The 25,956-nt window shown below is 36.0% G+C and overlaps 1 protein-coding gene across 2 annotated transcripts; it reads left to right on the top strand.

The window, feature by feature from the left end:
* Positions 1 to 1,789: 1,789 nt before the first annotated feature.
* Positions 1,790 to 20,532, top strand: LOC103720363 (endo-1,3;1,4-beta-D-glucanase-like). 2 transcript variants are annotated; one of them, XR_005506940.1, is made up of 8 exons: positions 1,790 to 2,045; positions 2,159 to 2,180; positions 4,852 to 4,978; positions 12,997 to 13,087; positions 13,248 to 13,337; positions 13,493 to 13,593; positions 19,514 to 19,643; positions 20,184 to 20,532. XR_005506940.1 is itself a non-coding variant. In XM_008810026.3 (7 exons), exons 1-7 carry the CDS (start codon positions 1,895 to 1,897, stop codon positions 20,322 to 20,324), a joined length of 723 nt encoding a protein of 240 aa, XP_008808248.1. In that variant the 5' UTR covers positions 1,792 to 1,894; the 3' UTR covers positions 20,325 to 20,532. The 2 variants fall into 2 exon arrangements, 1 of the variants encoding a protein (XP_008808248.1); XM_008810026.3 differs by lacking the exon at positions 19,514 to 19,643 and having other exon boundaries at positions 1,792 to 2,045.
* Positions 20,533 to 25,956: the final 5,424 nt, after the last annotated feature.

The following is a 25,956-nucleotide window of genomic DNA, read 5'->3' as shown; positions in this document are numbered from 1 at the left end:
AGTAGATTGCTTGAAAGTGATCATCTATAGAATGCAAATATCCAGGCTTATGTCCTCTCTACCGATTTTTTCTTTTTTGTCTACAATGTAGCAAGTTTAAGCCACAACAATTAGATTTAAACTCTCATAGTTGTAGGAAATTGAATGCAAAACCATTTTTTCATTTTTTTGTCTATTATGTAGCAAGTTTAAGCCACAACATTTAGATTTAAACTCTCATAGTTGTAGGAAAATTGAATACAAAACTATAGTGCTTGCTAACTTTAGGTATAACCATTTGATTGCTGCTAATACCGCTGCTTGTCTTACCTTTGACCCTTCTCTCTGAACAATGGAAGAAGGCAGTATACATTGGATTCTTTCTGTCCCTTTTGTTTGTTTACATGTTCTTTTAGCTTAATAAAAAAAATATCCTGATATACATGTTCGATCCCTTTCCTATTAGCTTAATTTTTGGATTCACCTAATTAATTAACATTCCACATGTAACTATGGGTGGCTATGGTAGCATGATATAGACAATTTTGTAAGATTATTAAGATGTGATAGATTCGAAATGATTGAGGAAGGTTAAGTAAATTCTGATGAATTTAGAAAAATTAAACAAAGATATGCTATCCCTTCCATGTTAGATATTCTCTATATTTGCATGGTCCTGACCTGATATTTTGTTTGCGGACTTGATTCAGGTTACAATGTCGTGTGGTCCATGACAGTTGGAGGTGTTTGTCCCTTGCATAAATGTGAAGACATCACTCCCAATTACCTTTTTCAATTCATGTGTGTGCAGGTAAAGCATTCTTGTCATCAGAAAAACCTGGCCCATATTTGTGGTTTTTTGGTCCACAAAAGCTACAAACTTTACCAATAAAATCTCTGACATCAACAGCTCCACATCTCTTACAGCTTCTGTGTCACTATATTGTGATGTTCCATTTGTTTGGCTTATGGAACCTCTCTAGAGTGCCAAGAATGGAATGGATTTGAGTACATGTTAGGTGCATATACAATGGAATAAAGAATATTTGCTGTAGTTAGATGCAATATACTGTGGACTTGGAGATTCATGTTTTGCAGATGATGCAAGTTGTAACAAGGGTTTGCTAACCTTTTGGTTTAAGGTGGTCTATCTGATTGTTCCTACTTCTTTTGGAATGGATCATATCTATAGAATGCAGATATCAAGGCTTATATGCACTACAATGAAAAAATCTTATCTATTATGTAGTTAAGTGTAAGCAGCAACTTTAAATGTAAACTCTAATAGCATCGGGAAATTGAATATAAAAACAACGATATTTGCCAATCCAGAGATGCTCATTTGATTGTTGCTAATGCTGCTGCTTGTCTTAGTAGGACGTTCAAAAGTGATCATCTATATAAGGCAAAGTTGCATTCTCAAAGACTTTGTGCACTGCAATATAAACTACTTAAATATTGTAGCTCTGGAGAAACTGATTAATTTTTTTTTTTTTATTTTAAGAATCTTTTAGGAGATGTCTAATTTATAAATAAGAAAATTTCAAAAATTTCAGAAATACATATTTATCTCAATCTGACCACAGAAGATAATAAAATTAGATTGATAGGAAGAAAATTTCCCCTCCAAAAATTTGATACGGTAGACTTCTTTTATCCTTTCCGATACCGCTGGATTCTTGCTGAGAGCAAGCACTGCGGCCGTGCGCATCATATGCCGTTCAAAGTTTCTTACGATTAACTTTAAGATTCGTGCAATCTACATCTCACCAGTGATCGCCTCCAGTTCTTGTCATTTCCCCTCCGTCTGTATAAGGCTTCGGAAAGCCTGCTCCCGGGCTCTCGCTTGCATTTCCATCTCCGGTCCTCCGACGCCCGAGACAAACCCTCTGTTGCGCTCCGTGTGGAAAGGAAGATGGCGAGCTCTCAGTGCTGTGCGAACCCACCGACGCTGAGCCCCGGCAGCGGCCAAGGCTGCGTGGTGGACGATCTCGGGGGCCTCAAGGCCTACACCGCCGGCTCCCCCGATTCCAAGCTGGCCATCATTCTCGTCTCCGACGTCTATGGTACTCGCTCATCCTTTAAAATGAGACGGGATCGATCATTTTGTTTAGATGATTTTTTTTTTTTCGCTGATCTTTAACCTCATTCTCATCACTTTGATCTGTCCTGTTTCCAGGGTTTGAAGCTCCAAATTTGAGGTATGGACTATACTATCTATTCTATCATCAGAATCCTGTGCTGGTCAGATGAGCATTAATCTTATGAGACTCTGAGTTTTCATGCCAGTTGGTTGGTAGAGAAATGTTTTGGCAAGAGGTTTATCAAAAATGGTAGATGTTATAATTGGTATCTTGTATTTGGTGGACATATCAAGATTGTTTTCTTCTGAAATCACATACTTGTTTCCAACTGACAGGATGGCTTTTTTTGTTTTTTGTTTTTTTGTTCTTTAAGTCTTTTTTATGTTACATTACTGCATCCTGTGTTGAAATCGTCAATAATCAAAAATACAATATTTAGACATGCAGTTTATTAAAAGTTCAGTAGGGTAACCCATAGCCTGTTAAAGGTCATATATGTGAGTGAACTCTTTCTGAAATAATGAAGTTTTGTTTCACTTTTTTTTTTTTTAATGTCAGAAGACATGTCAAAAGACCAGTGGACATGAGATCCTTCTAGATTATTGATGTAAATCATGCAGAAGAATTGACACAGTGAAGGAGATTCCATTGTAGCTATTAATCACTGTAAAAGCAACAAAAACTTGGCTTGGACTTTGCTCCTGTGGATGAAATAATAACCAACTATTTGGCATGAGCTTCTATTTAATTAAAAGAGTACAAATTCATGCTTCATAATGCATTTGCATTATCAATTCATGTAACAGTCAGGACTCAGGGGTATTGGTCCTTTGCTTAAGTGGCCATAACTGGCATGGCTATCAGTCCCTCTCGGCAGTTTTAAAGAAATTCCTTCCAACTCAAGCTGCTTCCAAGTTAGAAAATAGGAAGGTCAGATATCTCATTGAACTAAAATTTACATTACTATATTTCTTTGTTCGCATTAATAGCTTTGAGAAAGCTATCACATATTTACTTAGGCCAAATTGTAATATTCTATTTCTAAACATTAAATTTGCCCAGAAGATTACTGAAAAACAAGAAATAATGTAAATGATGGAATATTGAGATCATGTTGCCACACTTTTCATCCAAAATTTCTGACAAAAACCCTATCAAGTACAATGGTATCAACGACTAATGTTTTGGAGATTGTATATATACAGATGCATTGCTTCATCAACTTCAATTAATTAGTGAAATGTTTTTCCTCAATTACTTCTTGATCAACAACAAAGCAAGTTATGCCCATGCTTCCATGATGTACTAAATGTGAATCTTTTCTCTTGCCGGCTACCACCATTAACAACATAGGTTATCAATGAGAATCCAAAAATAACCTAATTGCATCGATGAGAGAACTTTTCAGTTGTTATTAATTATGGAATCTTCTTTAGCACTTGCTAGTAAGGCATCTAGGTCAATTTGGAATCAAAATGAAGTATCTTGCACTTACTACTATTTGAGCAAAGATTGATTCCTTAATATTTGACTCATCCTCAGAACTTGTAGGGTACATTCCAATGGACCATAAATATCATAGTAGGAATGTGGCCATCACATAAGGGTTTTCGAACATGAGTTCTACAAATAATTCATGAGGAATACATTTCACATGAGTATTTCAACATACATAAAAATTCACCCTTTTTTTCAGATTTTTTCCTTTTTAACAGCCATTGACTCAGTCATATGCTTAGGCTTTTAGGGGTAATGAAAGGTGGGTTATGTTTCTTGGGCCGTAGTAGGTTTGGCATGGAGTTATTTAAGGAGTCAACCAATGATGATTCCAAATAATTTGGAATGCAAGAGGGCCTATCAAGCATCTGTATATAAAGTTGCTGTGCATATTGCAAAATTTTGGCATCAGCAATAATAGGAGCTTGTCTTTTATATTAAATTGAATTATATGGTTATATTGCTTAGAACTCAGATTATCTATACAATTCTATAAGTGATAAATTAATTTGTATTACATTAACTAAAGAAAAATTGGTATTGAAGGAAGCAGTAGGCAGTAAAAAAATTTTCATTGATTTGGAAGCATTAGAAAGCAAATTCAGTTTGATTTTTGTATTTAATAGAGCTCTTAAGTAAAATTCTGATGAGGAATTTTTAATATTATAATGATAGTGATGATTGTGGAGTGAGAAAGTTTCTAGGTTATATTATTTACCTGAGATTGAGTGATGCTGAAGAGAGGCTTGGTGGAAGAGATGACAACATTTTGATGGATAAGAGTTTCAACTAACCATAATCTATCTCATTTTAAATGCAAAAAGTTCTCTTAAAGAACAACAATTTTGAGGGCCTTAATGAACTGCACAGTAGTGCAATTTGCGATTAAGATTACCAGTAACTTGACTTCTAGGACAATGAAAAGCTTCTTAGTGTTGTGGGGCTATGGAAAGCAGCAGTTATTTTGTTAGGTCTGATAAAGAGTAGTTGCCCATGAAGCTTCAGTTTCAGTGGCAGCATAGAGATTTCTATGCCCTATTGGATTTTTTAAAAATTTAAGTCTATTATTATCCATAAATGGATAATTTTTTATTTAAAACTTCTTGTTGTAAATATGTAGGAAGTGTTTTATTTAGAAAAAAAAAGATTTTGATTTGGTAAATGTGCACCTGCCAGGACTGTTCACATAGTTTGACTGCAGGGTTTCCATCATAGTCTGTTGCTTCTTTTCCTTTTGTTTGTCTTTCTGTAGATTGGTGCATGCTAAATCCAGTAATATGTTACCACACAGGAAAATTGCAGACAAAGCTGCAGCTTCAGGATTCTTTGTGGTGGTGCCAGATTTCTTATATGGGGACCCTTACTCACCTAACAATGCTGAGAGGCCATTGCCTATCTGGATACAATCTCATACTACAGTTTGTTTCTTACACCATTCACGAATTTACTATTTGATTTTAATAATTTTTGAGAGGAACATTTATGGCTTTAATAATGAATTTTATGTGTGAAGCTATGTGCATCTATTGCTAGTATGAAAGAAACTTTTTTTTGCTGATACACTGAAGGAGAGAGAGTACAAACTACATACCTGTCATGGAAAAAACCTATACTGAAGGTCAAGTGAAATTTGAACATCAAGTTGATGGTTATAACTAAATGTAAGATTGCAATTGATAGCTAACCATTTACTCAACTTGGAAGTTTTCTCTCATTAGAATTTTGAACAAATATTCTTTATAGGGTTTTAAATTAATTGGAATATCTACTTAATAAGTAAAATGACAATTTCATTTCCACTTGCATGCATTTATTATTATCAATACAATTAATTGATGGTATATAGTTTTTTGATCTGTAAATCATTGAATAGTTTTATGCATTTAAACAGATTGCTGAATCACTAAATGGTCAGAGCGGTGTATATTCACTTTACCAATTAGCCATTGTATTTTGTGGAACATGATAGTTTGAATAATTGAAGGCAATACTTTAATCATTATGGGGCGCAAAATTACTATCAACTACAAGAAAATGAGAGAGGAAAAATATCTATGAGTGTAGATAAACAAAAGGAAAAGGTTATGGTAATCTTAGTTACTAAAAGCGGGTGCCGGTGTGGGAGAAGATTTGGGTGCAGGTGCAAGGAAGTGGGTCTCATAAATGCTTAATAGGAAGCAATCATGGGTATGAGTTTCCAAGGAGATTTCACTGAGTGTGACACCCTAAGAAAAATATTTTTAATGCTAACATGTTGATGATGATAGAGAGAGCAAGAGAGATAAAGAAAGTTTCATTTGATTACCTTGAACATATTTTTAAGATAAAAGAGAACAACTAAAAGAAGTGAAGATGGTTGATGCTGGAGGGAAGGTGCCAGCACAATCTTTAGGGCGAGATAGCCAAAGTATAAGCAAGCTTAAACCAAGAATTAAACTGAAAACTAATTAAAGAGGAGCTAGAAGCTATAAGGTAAAGCAGAAATGAATTAGAAAACTAATTAGAACAAGACTCCAAGGATGTTTGAAGGATGCCATGACTTGCTAGAATCTACTGGCTTGCTGTTGACAATTTCTAAAATCTAATAAAGCTCGTGAGAATATACCACACAAGAGTGAAACACCAAATGTGCACTTTAGGAAAAGATTTTTGTTGATTGAATTTTGAATACATAAATGAGGTATTTATTTAGGTTCTTGGTCCCCATACATTGATAAGAACTCGTGGGTTCCCTTAGAATCAAACTAGGACTCAAATTACATCAAAAGATAGACTTCTAGAACTAATTTTCACACCTTAGCTGTGTTCTAGACACAAAAACTAATTTAACTAAAGTTATTTTGCTGTCTGAGATAAACTGATAGCACCTGGATGCTGTTAATTGACTCCGTGGTTGAATAGGACTCAAGATATATGTTGTGGCATGGTTTTTACCAGTAGTGTTCTAATGGTAGGGTTCTGGCTATCTAATTTGATTTGATGGTAGGATTATGGCCAGCAGATTACAGACTGGACTACCTAGACACAGCTTCAGTAATCGGACCATCTTTTCATCTGAAGTTTAATTCAGGTGATTCGAGTGTATTGAAAGTTTAAAGCTAACTTAACGCCGGACATATTGGAAGAGGTTTGTGTTTCAAACTCTATCTATCTAACCATAATGAAGTCATCTTTGGGACTGCACGGACAGCTTCTAACACTTCAACTTACCTACTAATTATCTAATTTACAAAATTTAAGTCCACTGGATACTTGTAAGTCGAGCATCACCTCATATGCTTCCTTTAATTGGACTAGTGATGGTTTGGAGGCTGCATGGGAGCCTTATGACAGCAGAGGATCAGGACCCGACTTGCATCAGCTCCCTCAATTTGGAGAAGTTCAGCTTTAACAAACTATGCACTTGGTCTTTGTTGTATAAAATCTAAATTTAGGTGCTGCAAATTTTTATATGATGCCTATGATTTCCCAGACTTGGCCTATCTTTCTACTCAACTATAAATTTTGATAGGCTTGGTTTCAAGTAAGCACTATCTACTAATCAAGGATGGCTATGACTTCTTATAGCTTCTTATTTGGGAGAGGTAACAACTAAATGTTGGGCTCTATCTATGTAACAACCTAGGACCTTACCCAACAAGCTAGCCAGACAGTGTTATTTGGATTTTGTCCCTGTATAAGTACCAAGTGGGACTAAACATATGCCTACACAGGTCCTCACATACTCCTCCCGTTTAAGCCTTGGTGTCCTCGCCAGGCTATAGGTTTAAATCCATTCAAATCTAATCACAAATACTACGATCATCCCGTGGTCAATCCAAATGGACTCTAGTCCACATGGACCATGGGCCGGATTTGCTTTGATACTATTCGTAAAAACCTAAGATGTCACCCAAAAATGCTAGCCGGAAGATGTTTTTTGGGTTCCTTGGCCTCTATAAGTGTCCAAGATTTACCCAATATATAGTCGATATGGGACTAAACACATGCTCGCATAAGTCCTCACAGTCTACATCTTGATCATCAAAGCATGAAGTGAGATTAATGATGTTAAAAACAGGGTGGAGGTGAACATCCTCTTGAAGGTCGAGCACATAGTAAATTTCCTAAAAGACCTGGCTGGGTATCGCTTTGGTTGATTGTGGACAAGAACTTTTATTTCCAAGCTTCAATTGAATGCTTTTGTGACTTCTGATTTGCATGGTATTGGTAAACCTTGTTGCTTTCGATGCTATTTTTGACTTGGTCTTCGATGAAGAAAAAATTTGAGGTGTTGGGAGAATTTTCTTCTTGGATGGAAGTTCTAATCGATACCAGTGAGGGTACTAGGTCTAATGTTACTGTGATGTTAGTCATGCCACTATCCTGAGCAGCAATGGCCTTGTTGAGGGATCGATGGTGCTATTATGTGCAAATTTGGCTTGAGACAGAATTGCATCCCAAGTGGTTGGGTGTTCAGCAACAAGACTCCCAGCAGATTCTTTAGATTGCAGTTGAGGTCTTTTGTTTGACCATTAGTCTAAGGGTAAAAGGCTCTTGAAAAATGAAGTTTCATGCCTAATTTTGCAAAGTGTCTTCCAAAATTGACCTTTAAACTTGACATCTTGATCAAGCACAATGGTCTTCAAGATCCCATGTAGACGAATTACTTTGTAAAAGAGTTTGGCATTATGCGAAGCATCGGTAGCCTTCTTAGAAGCGATAAAGTAAGCCATCTTGGACAATCTGTCCATCACTACATATATGGAGTCGGTTATTACAAAGTCCATGCTTAGATTTTCCTAAGGACATTCAAGAATTAGTAAGGAAGTTAAAGGTCCAGGTGGCAGATCATGAGATCTGGTAGTTTGGCAACTATGAATCTGTTGGATTACCTTCAAATAGTCTAAAATTTTGAATCACTACAAATGTTAATCATAAATTATAAATTATAATTTCAAATTTTCCAACAATCCTTTCAGGATTTAATATTTTAAAAATCATGTAAAATACTTGAAGTATACATTTGGGTTATGAAAACTATGGAATATGTAAAGGTGCCTTGCAAGGTTTGAACATTTGCTTAGTAATATCATGCTCCATTGGCAAAGTCTGTAGTTGACAAAGTCTTGAACTAAGCTCATTGGCGTAGATCTCAGATGATACACATAGTATAAGCTTTGTCAGATCCATTCAGATTAGCACATTATTGTCTTACGTTAGCATCTTCGATTCATGGGTTCTCCAAAGATAGCCAATCTCTTAGGTTGCAGCCTTATAACCACACTCATATAGGCTGTATCGTGCAACATAGAAATACCCATCTTAATTTGGCTATGAATAAATTGAAAAAATCACCTTTCCTTTTGTCGTTGCATAAAAACACTTGCACTAAGGTGGGAATGACAAATAATACACTTCAAATTATTTAGTGCGTCTCCATTCACCCCTAAAATAACTTGTTATTACCTGTTGAATTTTCGTTTTGTGATCTTTGTTCGGTAAAGTCGGTTTGCTATTTTTAGGTGATTATGTCATAAGCTTCGGTCACTCCTCAATTATACTTGCCTTTCTGCATGTTCAGTATTAATCTTGTCGTCTTGCAAGATTGTAGATCAACAACATTTTTTGATATTGAATTTTCCAATCCTTATATATAACCTTATACTAATAAACTCCAGAATAATAGCATGCTATAAATTAGATAACCCTCATATTATTGAGAAAAATAACCCCCTACATATAAGAAATAAAACTTAATCTACTTTTTTGACATTTCAATCATGCAGAGTGTTATATAAATAAATATCTTGATCTAGCAATTAGAACACATGATGAGAATCAAATAAATCACTTAGTTAATTAGAAATAACAACAATATCAATCAAATAGGTACTGAATAAGAACCATTAATGTCTATATAAATAATCATTATTACAGAATAAAGGTCGAATAATGATTTTTTAAATTTTTGTTGTTAATATATCTGCATATCTACTATTAGATGGCAAATCTTTTTTATAACTGTTTTTATCCTTTTGTTGCCAGAGTTTTTGTTAATTCAAGTTTATATTAGAAATCAATAAACTTATGAGAGGAAGAGAGTATAAAAGAGGTGAGCAATCATGCTAAAAAGGCAAAAAAAATCTCTGTTGTATGATGAAATCACATCCATCCATTGAACAACTCTTTCTCTTCAATGAATCACTTTAGAGGTTTTACAAGGTTGTTGTAATGGCAATGACAAAAATATAATGGGCATTACTCTTTCTGATTAGTAAATCACATACATACCAAAGAGAAATGTCATCTATAATGGATGTAGTTCACATGAACTATTATGAGGGGCATTTTCATCCATTCAACTGAGAAGTATAGCAGGCATCTAATCTCCCATTGGACAACAAAGTAGCAAAAGAATAAGAGCCCCATTTAGAGGAGAACTACCTCACAAGGCAATTCTGTCACTCTAACAGCTACCCCACCCTCCAATTTTGTGTCATTTCCCCTTTCATCTTGCTTGCTTTGGGCATCCCCCTTCCTTGATCCTTTCTTTTCAGACTGTGGAGCTTTATCCATGATTATGATAAATATCCTGACCATAGCTATTGGAACACAATAAAAAAAATTCAAACAAATAACTTAGTCAACTAGAAATCAAGGCAACATCAATTAAAAAATATTCTATAATGACAGTTATGGTCTTTATACAATAATCATTATAATGAAAATAATGGTCAGGTAATGATTTTTAACTTGTTATTATATCTATATATCTACTGTTAAAAAGCAAAGCTTTTTATAACTATTTTCTTCCTTTTATTGCCAAAGTTTTTATGAGTACCATTTCTATTAGAAGCCAATACAATTATGACAGGAAGAGAGTATAAAAGAGGTGCGAAAAAGAAAAAAAGTCTTCATTGCTATCACATCCATCCATTGTGCAACTCTCTCTTGCATCAAGCACTGGGAGGTTCACAAGGTTGTTATAGTGGCAATGAAGGAAATAGAATGGGCATTACTATTTCTAATTAGCATAACGATCATTCTTTGAAACATTACATACCTAACAAGAGAAGGATCCCAAAGGCAAATGTCATTCATAATGGATGTAGTTCACATGGACTATCTATGAAGGGCATTTTCATCAACTCAACTTTCCTGGATTCTAACAAGTACAACTGGTTTGTAATGTGTAAAATCCTGCCAGACAACAAAGCAATAAAAGAGACAGAACCCCATTTAGAGCAGGACTACCTAAGAGGCAATTCCATCATTTTAACTGCTACTCCACCCTTAACTCCTTTTAATTCACTCTCCCTTTCATTCTGCTCTATAAATTTGGCATCCCCCTTAATTGTTCCTTTCTTTCAAACCATGGAGTATTATCTAAATGATTATAATAAATATATTGATCGTAGCAGTGATAATACACAATAAGAAATATCAAATAAATCAATTTGTTAACTTAAAATCAAGACAATATGGATCAATTAGGCGTTCAAGAATAACCATTCTTGTCTTTATACAATAATCATTATAATGAAATAAAGGTCAAATAATGATTTTTAACTTGTTAATATATCTATATGTCTACTACTAAATGGTAAAGCTTGTTATAACCATTTTCTTCCTTTTGTTGCTGGAGTGCTTTATAAATCCTGCTTTATTAGAGGCCAATATGATTATGAGAGGAAGAGAGTATTAATCAAGAGTTGAATTATGCTAAAAAGAAAAAAAAAATTCTTCATCGTATGATGAATCGCATCCATCCATTGAACAACCCTTTCTCTTGAATGAATCACTTGGATGTTTACAAGGTTGTTATAATGGCAGTGATCATGGAATGCTGTACCGGTCCGGTCCTAAACCGGTACCGGAACCACAAGAAAACCGGTATTTTTCGGTTTTTTAGCCGAACCGGCCGGTACGGAGCCCGTACCGCTTGGTACCGGCCTCGTACCGGTGCGAACCGGCCGGTTCGCACCGTTACGTTTTTTTTTTTTTTAAAACCACACACCTCGCGCTGTGGTTTTTGAAACCACCGCGTACCGGTCGGTATGGTACTGGTACCGGCCGATACGTACCGGACCGGACTGGTACCGTACCGGTTCGGCCGGCCACCGGTACGCCGACCGGTACCGGTACGGCGGACCTCGGCAGTGATAGATATAAAATGAGCATTAATCTTTCTTATTAACATAACAATAGTTATTTGAAATATTGCATATCTAACATGAGTAGGATACCAAGACAAATGTCATTTGTGATGAACTTCGTTCACATGGACTATCCATGAGGGGTATTTTCATCAAGTCAATTTTGCTGGATCTGACGAGTGCAACTGGTTTGTAATGTCTGACCTTCCTCTAGACAACCAGCAAAAGAAACAGAACCCTGTTTGGAGTAGGACTACTTGAGAGGCGTCATTTTAACCAGTACACCTCCCTCCAACTCCTTTTCTTTCACTCCCCCTTTGATTCTGCTCTCTTGTAAATTTCGCATCTCCCTTCATCATTCCTTACTTACCAAACTTTTCCTAGTTTCCTGCTCTCTAATAAGATTATGTTGTAATACTAAAATTATTTGAAACAAATAACATTATTTTATGTGGTGTAGGTGAGATTTGAGCAAGCAATGACATTTTTGAGTGGGGCAATCAGGCATTTCTAATCCTTAATATGCTCTGCTGATGCTCTCTTGGAAATGGAAAGCTCTACAAAGAAACGATTAAATGTTAGAGAACTGTTTGAACGCTATGGACTAGCTTAACAATGAAGTCGTCGAGGACAAGATTAAGAAACTTAAAAAATTGTGGGAAGTTGTAATCTAATTTGTTTTCCTTAAGAAGTTAAAGAAGTGTTATGCACAGGCTATATAGAGTCATGCCTTGGGTAGTTCTGAAATTGCCTACAGGATGGTTGAGCAGCTTGTCATGAAGTCATTCCTGCTTCATTTAGGTCTGGCATGATGCAAATAAGGTGGCACTTTGTAGGTTTTCTTTGTTCTTTTCCTTTGGTATTGTTGAACTGCTTGGGGTACCCTCCTTGAAAGTAAGACTTCCTTCTTGAGTGTAACCGTACACATTGTTGAAAGACTTGATGCTATAGGAGCATGCTGAAAGTACCTGCATTTATGTGCCATTGGTGAAAAGATATCTACATAATAATGCACTTCTAGAAGGCTAGCATGCCCTTTTGTGCAATAAGCTTTTATTTACTCCAGCTGAAACAATATAACTAGCCATATCCAGTAGACGTAATCTAGCTCTTATCTACCTTTTTATGCAGTTGACCTGCAATTCCTGGGAGGGTAATTAGTTAGTGATTTCATCTAGTTTAGATAATATATAAATTATAAAATTTAGTTACATTTGACATTTTTCTTTATTTTTTTTTTAAGCTGTTCTACCAGAATGTTGAAAATTAGCCACTGATACCTCATGCTGTCTTTGTAGGCTAAAGGTTTTGAAGATGCAAAACCAGTTATTGCAGCTTTAAAAAGTAAGGGCATTTCTGCAGTCGGGGCTGCAGGTTTTTGCTGGGGTGGTGAGTTTTAGCCACATCATTTTTGAATCCATATGAATTCTCAATATTAAGGATCTCACACAAGATTATGAGAATTCGATAGTAAAAGATTTTGTGGATCAAACTATTTCTGTGATGTATAATCATGTGTACGTTGTTTTCAACTTCATAATCTCTTTAGCTAAAGTTGTTGTGGAATTGGCGAAAGCTGCTGAGATCCAAGCTGCGGTGTTCTTACATCCTTCATTTGTGTCTGTTGATGATATCAAGGGTATGTATACTTAACAGTTCCTACTCATGCTTTCAATTGAGATTCCCATCCTCACAGAGAATATACTATTTAAGAGAGTGAATTTTTGGTAGACAATGGGCACTTAGTTTTTGTTTCTGTTGTATGAAAGATGTTTTCATACTTTTTTTCCTCAGAGGTTAAATGCCCCATTGCTATACTTGGAGCTGAGTTCGACCATCTTTCTCCACCTGAATTAGTGAAGCAGTTTGAGCAGATTTTATCTGCAAAAACTGGGGTAAGTGATCTTTTACATTTGTATCCTGGCTACATTCTGTTTTATTTTTAACTTGACTGGCATAGGATTTGCCTTGTGTAGAATACAAATTTACTTACCAAATTATAATGTATTCTTGCCAGCTTATATGATGAATGCTTCCAAATGTGATATATCTCTTTCTGGAAAAGATATTGAGAATAGCATATTACACTGGCTTGGACATATTTTGCTTAATTTCTTGAGTACATCCTGAGTAGCTACTGGAATAAAAATTCTTTCTTGCTTTGATTTCCCAACTGACCTTGAAGATGCACAATATCCCTTTTGTCCTATGGCCTGTATGCATTTGAAGAAAGCAAATTGCACATATGAGACAACATATTCAGCCATTTTGAAGCTCAACAACTATAGAGCTACCACATAGAAAGGCACAAAGTTGTGCCAACCACCAAAGATCTAGTACAGGAAGTTAGAATGATTCATCTTCAATATATCCCTCAAGAAACATTTTCATGATGCCTTAGAGAGTCCAATATGGTAAGAAGAAGGGCATATGACTTAGAGACTATTTTTAAAAAAATATGTTCTATGAAGATTGTTTTATGTTGTGATATTAATTGTGTTAATAAATAAAATTTGCAAAAAAATTCACATCCAGTCGATGCACTGATTTTATTTGTGTCTGAAGTTGCATTATTTATGCTGTCCACTTTTAATGCATCAGTAATGAGGTCGATACAATATGTAGCACATAGGGTCTAGAAAATATGGCCCCCGCTCTATCAAGATCTTTCCAGTGGCCTTATATTATGGCCCATTATCAATGATGACCTGCACGATATTCTCCTATCCTATCTAATCAATCACCTCCTCTCTCAGTTTGAGGATGTACGCGACATCGTGCACCTGATCAGAAGCATCAACCGACTAGTGAAAGAAAGTCTTCGTATCACAATATGTTAGAAAGTTGATGATGCTCCACCTAATAAGACCTGTTCAATCATCACACATCACTATCAGTCCATACGTGGGCCATTTGCTCTTGTAGGAGGCAATCCATTTCTCTAGCTCCTCTTTAATACTGTCAAGAGGCTCACCATAGATGTTTTTCAGGCTTGAAAGATCTATACTGGGATCGGCAACCTGTATGGCGGAAAGGTAGACTTGTAGTATGTTTTGTTTGCCACATTGCTGGGATGTGGTTGAAGTGGAACCAGGATTCAATAGCTTGCCACATATCCTTCTTATTTTTCTTCAGTATTGAGTCAACCCTCTGCTGCTTCAAATCTTTGCTGGGGAAGGCATGCGAATCTAAATCATGAATTGCTGCTCCTTGTAAAATTATTCTAGATGACTTTTTTTTTACTACTAAAAGCCTCCAGTATAGATGCAATCCGGCCACCACCTCTGACAACCGCCTTCCTAAGGAGTTCCTTCTGGACACTGACTATGCTGCTGCTTGCAAAATCGGAGCCCGACTCGTAGTACGAGGGCCCAAATCGAGCCCTATGCCTGGCCACCTCATTTTGCTGCCACTGCTCATCCAGGCTCGCCTGCATGGTAGCCTGGATCTGTGACTCGTCTGGAGCAGACACCTACTTTGACTTTCTAGAGTGATAAAAAGGTGGCTTTGCCACTCGGCGGTCTACCTCTACCTTCTTCTTGGAAATCCTCTCCTTCGCTGCTTTGAAATCAGCGAAGTGCTTCTTCATCAGCTGTTGAACCTCCTGTGAGTATTTTCGGTACATAACTACGTCGGGGTAACCACCAACTAAGTGCTGCTTCAACCTAGTTACTCCTCTCTTGAACTCTATGTTACACCAGTTGCACTTCGAATGGTGCCAATCCGAGAGTATTTATCCATGATCTCAGCTAATGTCATGCTCTGGCTCCTTTTTCTTGATAGCTTTATTCCTGCAGGTTTATCATGTATGTCAGTTTATTAATTATTTAAAAATAGCAAAATTATGTTACGACAAATTTTTTTTTTATCTTACCTCAGAAAATACATTTGAGGGGGTTGGTTCGCACCGAGTCCGGTTCGCACCGAGTTTGAATGGAACCCGCCGATTCCAGGTCGATTCGCACTAGTTCCGACTAGTACGGACCCTTATTGGCTGGTGTCGGTCGGTTCGGGACCGGTCCCGGCCGGTACGGTATCGGATCCGATCAGTTTGGAGCTGGAACCAAAAATTATTGGCAAACCAACCCAGTTTTGCACCAGGTCGACTCGGTACTGCCCGAATCGGACGGTTCGGTAGACTTTGGTACAGACTCTAATTCACATCATAGGAATTATTTTACTTTTATAATTAGTCGAAGGATCCGAGATTTTTTTTATTTTTGTAATGGAGTGGATTGCAGTAGCTACCTATCCTCATCAAAGTTAGAATAAATATTTATAATATTCATGGAGCTATTTTCATTCTTACTCTTATTTAATTGGATAATTTGTAAGCAACAGTTTTGAATTATGAACTGAATCCATGCCAGCTAAATCAAAACCCTGTTAACATAGTCCTAGATTCACCTACTCATAAGCGGTTTGGTATGGGTCTGACAGTTCCATGTGACAAGTCACCATGGGTTGAAGAGACCTTTAAATCCATCCTCAAAATTCTTGGGGTAGTTTTTATTGTCCGATGGGCCATGGCTTAATCAAGGATTGACATGATTAGGAAAGCTGTGCAATTGATAGTCAAGGGAATGAATAAAATATAATGAAGAGAAAAGTAGAGGGGAATGTGCATTTAGGATTTATCACATCCCCTTACCTACTTTACTTTCTTCTCCTCACTTTTCACTTTTGGATGCCTAAACCTAGATCTCATTTTTTTTGCCTTTTCTTTCTCAAAATATAATTGAGTAATTGACAATTGAGCTGCAAATTGGTTTGGCAAGTTGGGTATGGGTTCATATAAAATAAATGGTTAGGTTATGGGTTTATTCTTTTCAACCCAATTATAAATGGGTTAAGTATGGGTTGAGGGATTCTTGACCCTACCCAACCTAACCAATTGCCACCCTAAAGAGACCCTAAGGAAATTAAAGTTAGCTGGTTTTGACTTTTGAAATATATGAATTGTATTCCAGAATATGAAGGTAAGATCTGATTGGATTTTGACATAGAAACAGGACATGTAATCTGTGGCTAGAAAAACATCTTGCTTCTATGTGTCAGTGATTAGTGATCTTTTATCATAAGCCGCAAGCAATAAAGTTAGTACAAGTGAAAGATGCTTTGATGCTGTTTCCTTAGTTCATTTTCTCCAATTATTCCACATGTGCCTTACTAGATGCTCTCCTTTAATGCTAAAAAACTAGAGTCTGGGATAAGATGAAGTGTCACACTGAAATTCATGATTCAATGGGGAATCCCATGGTATGCTCAATATCAATTGGGCATGTAATATACGGGCCTTGAAGCTTTTGTGCATTGTATGGATGTGAGAAGGTGGCAAGTGGGTCTCAAAATGGTGCATGATGAGTGTTAGTATCACTAGAGGCATGGGCAAGCAATACATGGACGTATCACTTTTTGGGCTTGTGGTGTATAGCATGGACACTTGGATATAACATAGACACAAGCTTCAGAACATTGCTTGGAAGTTAAGGTGTAGGCTGAGAAATAGCATGTTAAACTTTTCATTTTAAGAGAGGTAATTTTGAAAACTTCTAATGCTTAATTAGGAAGACATTATGTTAGGGAAAAAAAATGATGATTTGCTTGTTGAGCCTTTTTCTCCTTTCAATGCAATCTCTTGGGTTGCCTTTACCCAGTCATGGTCATACGTAAGGTAATTATGTATATCCTTCTGATTACTTACTATTTAACCATTTATTTATTCTGGTTTATTTATCCTTCTATGCAATGTTTTGAAATCCTATTGACCTGCTTGACCCATCAACCATGACTATCTCCAGGCTGGGTCGATTAAGAAATTGTAATTAGCAAAAAGAACTATTCAGCTAATTAATTGGGTGGTTCAACCACTCGAACCATCTAAGTTGTATTGTTTCATTTATGTGGATCAAAAACTCTTGAAGAGGATATAAAATTTTAAGAATGAGGGATTTTTTCTTTATTAGGGGCTTAATCTTAGATATGAAATAGTGACCTTCTTGGAGCCTCATTTGATCTCTGCCTAATGCTATTGAAAAAGCCACCATCTCTTTGACACTTTTTGCCATAGTTGTGCCATGTAAAAGGGGTTGGGCTGCTGCTGCTGCATCATGGGAGAGAAACCAGTTCACTACATTGTGGGAGAGGAGCTAGGGCACCACATCCAATGTGGGAATGAGAGGGGAACAAGGACCGTATGGCTTGGAATTGAAGGTGAACAAGTGAGAAGAGGACGAGAGGAGACCATCTCACAGCCAAATCCTCTTGTTCTTCTTGTCTCCTCTTCTCCTTTTGAAATGTAACTAGACCTGGAAATTGGAACTTTGGAGATGAGATTTAGAAAGGGCTTTTGAGAAGAATAATTGCTTGGCTTGGTTCCTTCGTAGTCTACACAGTTGAACTGGGAACCCGCCACCAAACTATGAAAGACATTCAAGCTACTTCTAGATGATGGAATATTGGATAGATTCCAAGATATGTGATTAAAATAATTTTAGAAACGCCCATTTGAGTGAAGTTTAATGATAGTGGAATGGGTGGATAGGCTATGGCAAGTTATGATCATCCAAGAGACAAACATGGTATATAACAAGAGGCTAAACTTGTGTTTCAGGATGGAGAGCAAGGTCTGTCATACTGACCCTTATCGCCCTATAATCATACGGCACCACACTGGTACGGTATCAATGTTTGGTTTGGTATATTTGCCGAACTGGTCCATGCTGGTTTGAACTAAAAGCAAAACTGTCTTGCACTTCCTGGTACTGACCTGTATCATTAATTTTGATTGGTACTATGGTTGGGAGTGAGAAGAAAAGTATTGGAAGTTTTTCTTGGTATAGGTTGCATACTGTACCATACCAACCATATTGTACTGAACCGGGAATTTAACGATATAATTCTTGGTACCGGTTTTGTGAACCTTAGTTAAGAGGGGGCTTATATTAATTTGAATAAAAGAAGAGTCTTGTACTTGGAAATCTGGTGAAGATGCATGAGAAAAACTAACTTGCCCTTTGTATGTTAAACAAGAAAGCATGCTTACATTATTTTTCAGCATGAAGTGGAAATCTAAGTATTTTTTGTCTGTGTAAATTCAATTAGATGATGGGAAAGCTTTGCTGCCAGAACTGGGAGTGGATACAGGAGTAGTGGGGGAAGCAGATATTTTAAATACATTTTTACTTCACTAAGAACGCGCTTAGGAGGCGTTTGCGGGTTCTGAATTTTAGGAAGATTGCAAAGCAGGTGGATGATCCTAGATAGAATATTTTGGCTACTAAGTGGGACAGTGAAAGAGGAGAAATCTCTTGCACAATAATTCTGGATTTTGACTTGCTTTCTTGTGAGTGCAAAATAATCAGGTGCAGCCGTGCAGGTGTTTGTTCTTGTTAAAGAAAGCTGCTTTTACAGAAGGAATTTATGGCATTTAATTATTTGCAATTTGCTTGAACTGAATCATTTATAACAAATTCATTTAGAAAATGCCTTGGTAATTACATCCAAGAGATACCAGACCAGAATAAAAAGATAAGGTGGATATTATAATATTTAATGTTTGTTGGTTCTAAGAAGGATATTAGTCTCATCACATCTCTTTTTTGTATGTGATCCAAGGAAAGGCTCTAATGAAGGACTCCTCTCAGATCTCCTATGTATATCCTTGGGTATATGGCTTCTTTTCCAAGATTACATATTAGATTCTTGTTGTCATGTCACTAATGGTATAGCCCAAGTTGGAATCAGCACAAGGTACATGCATTGATAAGACTCTTGGACAATAGTAGGTGTGAAAGTTGTTAAATTGGTCTGCAGGGAGTAATAGTTGGCATGAGGTGCTGTGGTGGATAAGTGCAGTTACGGACGCATTCAGAACTATTTGGTGCAGGGTGCAACTGTCAGGGCACAGAACACAGAAAAAGTCAAAATTTTTTGTACCTTTCAAGTTATGTAGACCTCTAAAAGCAATTTTCCATTCTCATTCTGTACCTTTATTAGCAATTTTCCATTCTCTTCTGTACCTTTATAGTTGTGTTTATATGCATACAAACATGTTGTTAATCTAGTCTACACGATGATTTTAAAGTAGTTCTACTTCCTCACTTGAGGGCGACATTATCTTGGACAAGGTTTGCTGTACCAGTCGGCACCGGTCGGTACCGAGCATACCGTACTCGTACCGATGGATACCGGTATCGGTACACCAATATCGGTACGGTCGGTACCGAGCGTACCGTACCGTACCGACACTCGGTACGTCTATACTAGTGCGGCACCGGTACGGGGTTCGGTACCGGTACGGCGAACCTTGATCTTGGACCATGTGGAAATGTCACCCAAATATTTTATCTTTCTCCCTGGTGAAATTCTTAGTTTTTCTATGACAACTTTGGAATAGATTTTGCAACCTTTCTTTTGACCAATTATATATCTGATCGCTCAAATTGTCACTCTTAAGAGTTTTTTTTTTTTTTTTTTTCCTCAGGTTAGTTACTTTGTAAAGATATTTCCAGGCGTGGCTCACGGATGGTCTGTCAGATACAAGGTGGATGATGCATCTGCTGTTAAAAGTGCTGAAGAGGCTCATCAAGACATGCTTGACTGGTTTGCTAAGCATGTCAAGTAACATCTTCAAAACAGTGCTTTGTCCTGCACTTCAGTAGACCTTGTTGGACTAGTATGAATTGAAATATACTCAAGGATTTTTCCGGTGTTGCTTAAGCATACAAAACTGGTTTCAACATTCATGACAAAGGCTCAAAGCTTTTCCCATTTACCATTCCAACTGCTGATTGCATAAATTAATATTATGGTGTGTGTTTTAATGGCTCTTATTCCAAAAACCAAAATTTTATTGATACAAATCCTGATATGGTTTTCGGTTCAGGGTTATTGTAGCATCTCTGGCATAAGTTTCAATCTGTCCTGGTGGCACCAACTTTGATTTGTAAAGGTCATGCCAAGGGTTCAAAACTGATATGCCCCTTGAGCCATCAAAGAGATTAACATCTCCAGCTTTGTTTACTATTATCAGAATGCAGTTATATATATCAGCAAGAATGGGATGGTTCAGAAAATTGGGGAATTGTAATCACATGAATGGTTGTATTGAAGAGGTGCATAAACGACTGGTTTAGTCTTACTTCATAATTTGAGGTGCAGGGATGCAAAGGCTTCCATCTAAGCAGATCTAAGCAGCCTGAAGGCGTACGCTGGGCTGATGAAGGATTTCTGACAAGTTGGATTTTTGGCTGCATGATAAAAGTAAAAACAAGGAGCAAGACAAACGCTTCCATGTCTTTTATCATAAAACCCATATGGTTAACTGTAGGGGGTTAAATCTTTTGTTGAAATTTCTTTTGGGACTCATTTGATTTAGGGAATTTTTTTTTATTAGAATATTTTTTCTAGAAATCTAATTTTTGAAAATATAATACATGAAAAAATAATTTGGGCATGTTTGGTAGACTATGGAAGAGTGGTCATTTCATAGTGGCTTATGCTTGGTTGAGCATCTACTTTTTTAGACAAGCTGTGTAAATATCTATTATATTTTGAATAAAGAGATATACTTTATCTATGGATTTTAATGGCTTAAGTGTAGTTTTGGAAAAAAAAATCAATTTCCAACAAGTGGAAAAATAGCTTTTTTACGTTTCTCAAGATTTTTTTTTCATAAAATATAGAAATCTAATTTCTATGGAAATGCTACTTTTTCATCTCTTCTTTGAAAATTCTAACCAAATAAGAGGTTTTTTTTTGTTTTTTTGTTGATCACTTTCTTTTCTTTCCTTTCAGTGAACCAAACGAGTCCTCAGTATTTCTGTAACATGTGTTTGGGAGCGCTTTTTTTTTTTTTGGTATAACGCGGCTCACATCCAACGAGTCTGGGTGCAGCCTATAAAATCAGAAGAAAGAAAATAGTGCAAAGGAGAAGGAACTGACGCATGATTCGTTGAAATAAAACTTTCAGAGTAATGAGCTGCAAGGGATGCCACTCAGTCTGCAGCATTGTTCGCCTCTCTATAGACATGAGTAATCCGAAAGAAGGCATACTCTTCCAAAAGACTGCAGATGTCGTGGAATAGTTGCATCCCACCGGTGTCGTGCCCCCGATCCTAAATCTACTCGATCACCATGGTTGAGTCCTCCTCGAGGAGAACACGATCTGCACCCAAAATACGCATCGCATAGGTAATACCTTTCTATGCGCTCTGAGCTTGGCACCGACGACAGATTGATTAAAGATTCGCCTCCTTAGCTGCCACTCCCTTCAACATGTTGGTGCTCTAAGTTGCCATCAGTTCAGCATGCCAAGTGTTCAGGGGAAGTTCCACTCTGCTGCATGCAAATTGATGCAGCTAGGGTCCTCGGTCGCACCTGGCATCCTCCAAACTCCGAGCGCTTTTTTACATGGAAAGCCACCCAGTCATCTAGATTGACCCAGCCTCAGAAGAATACAAAGTTTCATTTCGAGCTCGTTTGGTTCGCGGGAAAAGAGGGAAAGTGTGGTCAACGAGAAGTAAAGAGATGCCTCTTGTTTAGTTGGAGTTTTCAAAGGAGAGAGACAGAAAAGTTATAGTTCCATGAGAATATGATTTTTATGTTTCATGGAAAAGTCTTTTCCATAAGAAAGATGGAAAAGTTACTTTTCCGTGAGCCGGAAATCGAAATATTTTTATTTTTTTTCCCAAAAAAGCCCTTCAGCTATCACCGTGAGCCTTCTTGATCTTATATAGGAGGGACGGGTTTGTGAATCTAAGCATCAAATCAAGGATCCTTATTTGATCCAAAGTATTAAAGACTTAATTTTTATTAAGGATATAATAGGAATTACATATAACTTTTTCAGAAAAGTGGATGGTCAACCAAACATAAGCACTCTAAAAATCTATCACTTTTTCATGGTCAGCCAAATATGCCAAAAGTACTTTTTTAGGTATCCTCTTCTCAGAAATCCGCTTCCCAGGAATCATATTTCTATGAGGGAAAATATTTCCCGCAAATCAAATGAGCCCTTCATGCATGTATCATTAACCAAGGCTTTTAAAAAATGGGTCTTTGTGCATAGCAGGTGGCTTTCTATGCTCTCATCTTGGGTCTACACCAGAATATCAGAAATCTAGAAACTCGTATGTTTTTCCCCATTGAGATTGGTTGCCTCAAACAAAATCAAAGATAGAAAGATAACTTAGCATTTAAAATCATTGCATTAACCATATCAATTAAAGTTTTATTTTTTCTTTCAGCCAAACTGTTTTGTTGAGTATATATGGTGCTGATTTTTGGTGTTTATACATGCTCTTCAAAATAAACAGAAAATTCATTAGGAAAGTATTCTCCACCTCTATCATTGCAAAGAATTTTAATTTTTTTTTCCTTCTGATTTTCTACTTCTGTTATATAACATTTAAAGAATCTCGAGCAATCATCTATAAATGTTATAAAGTACTATTTGCCACCTCTTGTTAGAATTCCATTCAATTCACAAATATCAGAATGTATCAATTCCAATATTTGAGTGTTTCTTTCCAACTTGGGAAAATGCTTCTTAGTGATTTTTGCTTGAATGCATATTTCGCACTTATTATTGTCTTTATTCATATAGGAAATGTATCTATGCTTATGCATAAAATGTAATGACTTAAAATTTAAATGTGCTTGTCTAGCATGCCATAAAGAACCAGAATATACAATATAAGCAGAATGTGGCGATACTTTATTAATATTATTAAGACTGAGTTTAAACATATCTTACAAGAATAACCCTTCCCAACAAAAATCCCATTCTTAGAAAGGACCACCTTATCAGACTTTAGAACAACTTTAAAGCCTTTCTTACGTAACAGACTAGTAGATACAAGATTTTTCCTAATTTCTGGAACATGCAAGACTTTTAACAAAGTCAGTTTCTTTTCAGAAGTAAATTGAAGTTTAACAGTTCCTTTTCCAAGGACTTTTGCAAGGTTGTAATTTCTCATTAGTACTTCTTGGCCAACAACAACACCTTCATAACTCTTGAATTGAGTTCTGTTATTGCAAACATGAATTGTAGCGCTGGAGTTAAGCCACCACTCAGACGACTTGTTGGCCGTTGTCATACGTATTTCTGCAATCATACTAATTTGTATTACAAAAACCATAGCAACAAGATCTTTGATCTCTTCTTTCACCATGTTTGCATTGCTTTCATTGTTGGCTGAACCTGGACTGACTTTTTTTTCATTGTGACAATGCCTACACTCACGAATATAGTGCCCTTTCTTTCCACAATGATAACAAATTTTATTCCTTTTGTTGGGATTGCTATTCTTATTGAAGCCAGAACCTTTCTTTTGCACTTTGAACATTTTCTGACTTCTTTGGTTTTTGTTAGACCCATTTTCACTAACGCAAGTCACGTTAGAATTCAGATACACAACATCATGTTTTCTAGTTTCTTCTTCAATTCTTAAGATGCTTTTGTATTTGCTCTATATTGAAATCTTCTGTCATATGCAGAAATTTCTTCCTATAATCATTCCAAGTGGGAGGAAGTTTTACAATAATTGCCCCCATTTGAAGTGACTCAGGAATAATAATTTTAAGATCACAGAGCCTACAAACCAAAACATGCAATTCATGCACTTGATCCATGATTGGTATGTTATTAGCCATCTTAAATTCAAAATATTTTATAATCAGAAATTTGTCAGTACCCTGCTTGTTAGTTGTATACTTCTCCAATGCTTTCCAAATTTTTTGCAGAGATTTTAGAGAGACGGAGATCCTAGAGACGAATAGACAATGCGTTCAAAATGTGGCCTCGATAAACAAATTCATCATCCTCTCACTTCTTTTGTTCTTTTTTTTAACTTGATCAGAATCTTGTGGAGTTTCAGGAGGAATTGGCTATAGACTTGGATCTAATAAAGCGATTTTCAGTGCAGTAAGAAGAAATATCATCCTGTCTTTCCAGTGAGTGAAATTGATTCCATCAAATCAATCTAACTTGATGAAATCTTGATTCATGACTTTGAAGGTAGTATCTGATTCAAAAGCCATTGCAAATATCATCTTAAAAATGTTGAGGAAAGTGGGTTCAAACAAGAAAATAAAAAAAAAAATTGTAGAACAATTCAAGACTTTGAAGTGCGTAAAATCGCTTTCTTTAAGATGATATTTGCCCCTACTCCAAAGACTTTGCTAACATATTCCTAGCAAATCACCCCCAGAATACAACAAAGCCTTAGGAAATTTCTGTAGATAGCAATTCTAAAGAGATTTCAAGAACTCTCCAGAAAACTATTTTAGAAACTAAAAAAAAATACGCGTCCTGACAGAATTGCTTAAAGTGGGAAAAGAAATGAAAATTGCATACCAAAATCTGGGACAAGGCTCTCTATTTATAGAGACTTGATGCCACTTCCCAGTTAGTGCATCTAACACATATCCTTAACTTAATAACATCATGATATATAACTAAATATAGTCATGCTATCTAAATAGAGATTGATTATATAACTAATATCTTTAATTTAATACATCATGATATCAACTTAAAATGACATCTAACACATTGTCATGCTATTTTGAAAAATATTTCAATTACTTATAAATTATAGGAGGGCTAGTGAAATTTTTATTAAATATTAAATAATAAACTTTAATAATTATCCAGCAAAATCTCATCATTAGTATCCACATCCACATGACAAACGAAAAATTGTAGATAAGTTTGAACTTTTGTGCAAAAACACCAATCATTAATACTTATGTCATGAATATCAACCATGCACAATATGTAAAGTACAGTAACTTTTTTAATTAATTTTTAAATATAGTATATGATATAATAAATTCTAATAAATAGAAAGTTTCAACAGTTAAAATTCTATTACATGTTAAGCAATAAACTTTAATAATAACCTAACATATTAATACTTATATCTATTACATATTAAACAATGAACTTTAATAATTATCAAGTACAATAATATTAACTTTATTAATATAGACTACTATGACAACTAGAAAGCTCGACACCCTCATTGTAGAAACCATATAGCCTATGGTTTTCTCTAGTCTTGAGTGTTTAGTTTTTACCACTAATGATCATTGATGATAATGTGAAATACGGAAAAAATTTAGAGCCTTCATTTTAGATATATATATATATATATATATATATATATAAAATAAATAATAAAATAAAATAAATATGAAAAATTTTACTTATCATGCAAAATAAAAAAATATACTAATAATATTATTATCAT

This window comes from Phoenix dactylifera, unplaced genomic scaffold (assembly GCF_009389715.1).
Source record: "Phoenix dactylifera cultivar Barhee BC4 unplaced genomic scaffold, palm_55x_up_171113_PBpolish2nd_filt_p 000026F, whole genome shotgun sequence".
NCBI classification, from domain to species: Eukaryota; Viridiplantae; Streptophyta; class Magnoliopsida; order Arecales; family Arecaceae; genus Phoenix; species Phoenix dactylifera.
Note: the sequence above shows the minus strand (reverse complement) of the source record. Positions and strands in the feature narration are given on the sequence as shown.

What these genes read in the sequence shown, in the direction of transcription:
- LOC103720363 (XM_008810026.3), top strand. Translation starts at nt 1,895, where the DNA reads ATGGCGAGCTCTCAGTGCTGTGCGAACCCACCGACGCTGAGCCCCGGC. An exon ending in TCTCGTCTCCGACGTCTATG is followed by an intron (nt 2,046 to 2,158) that starts GTACTCGCTCAT and finishes TCCTGTTTCCAG; the next exon opens with GGTTTGAAGCTCCAAATTTG. An exon ending in GGATACAATCTCATACTACA is followed by an intron (nt 4,979 to 12,996) that starts GTTTGTTTCTTA and finishes CTGTCTTTGTAG; the next exon opens with GCTAAAGGTTTTGAAGATGC.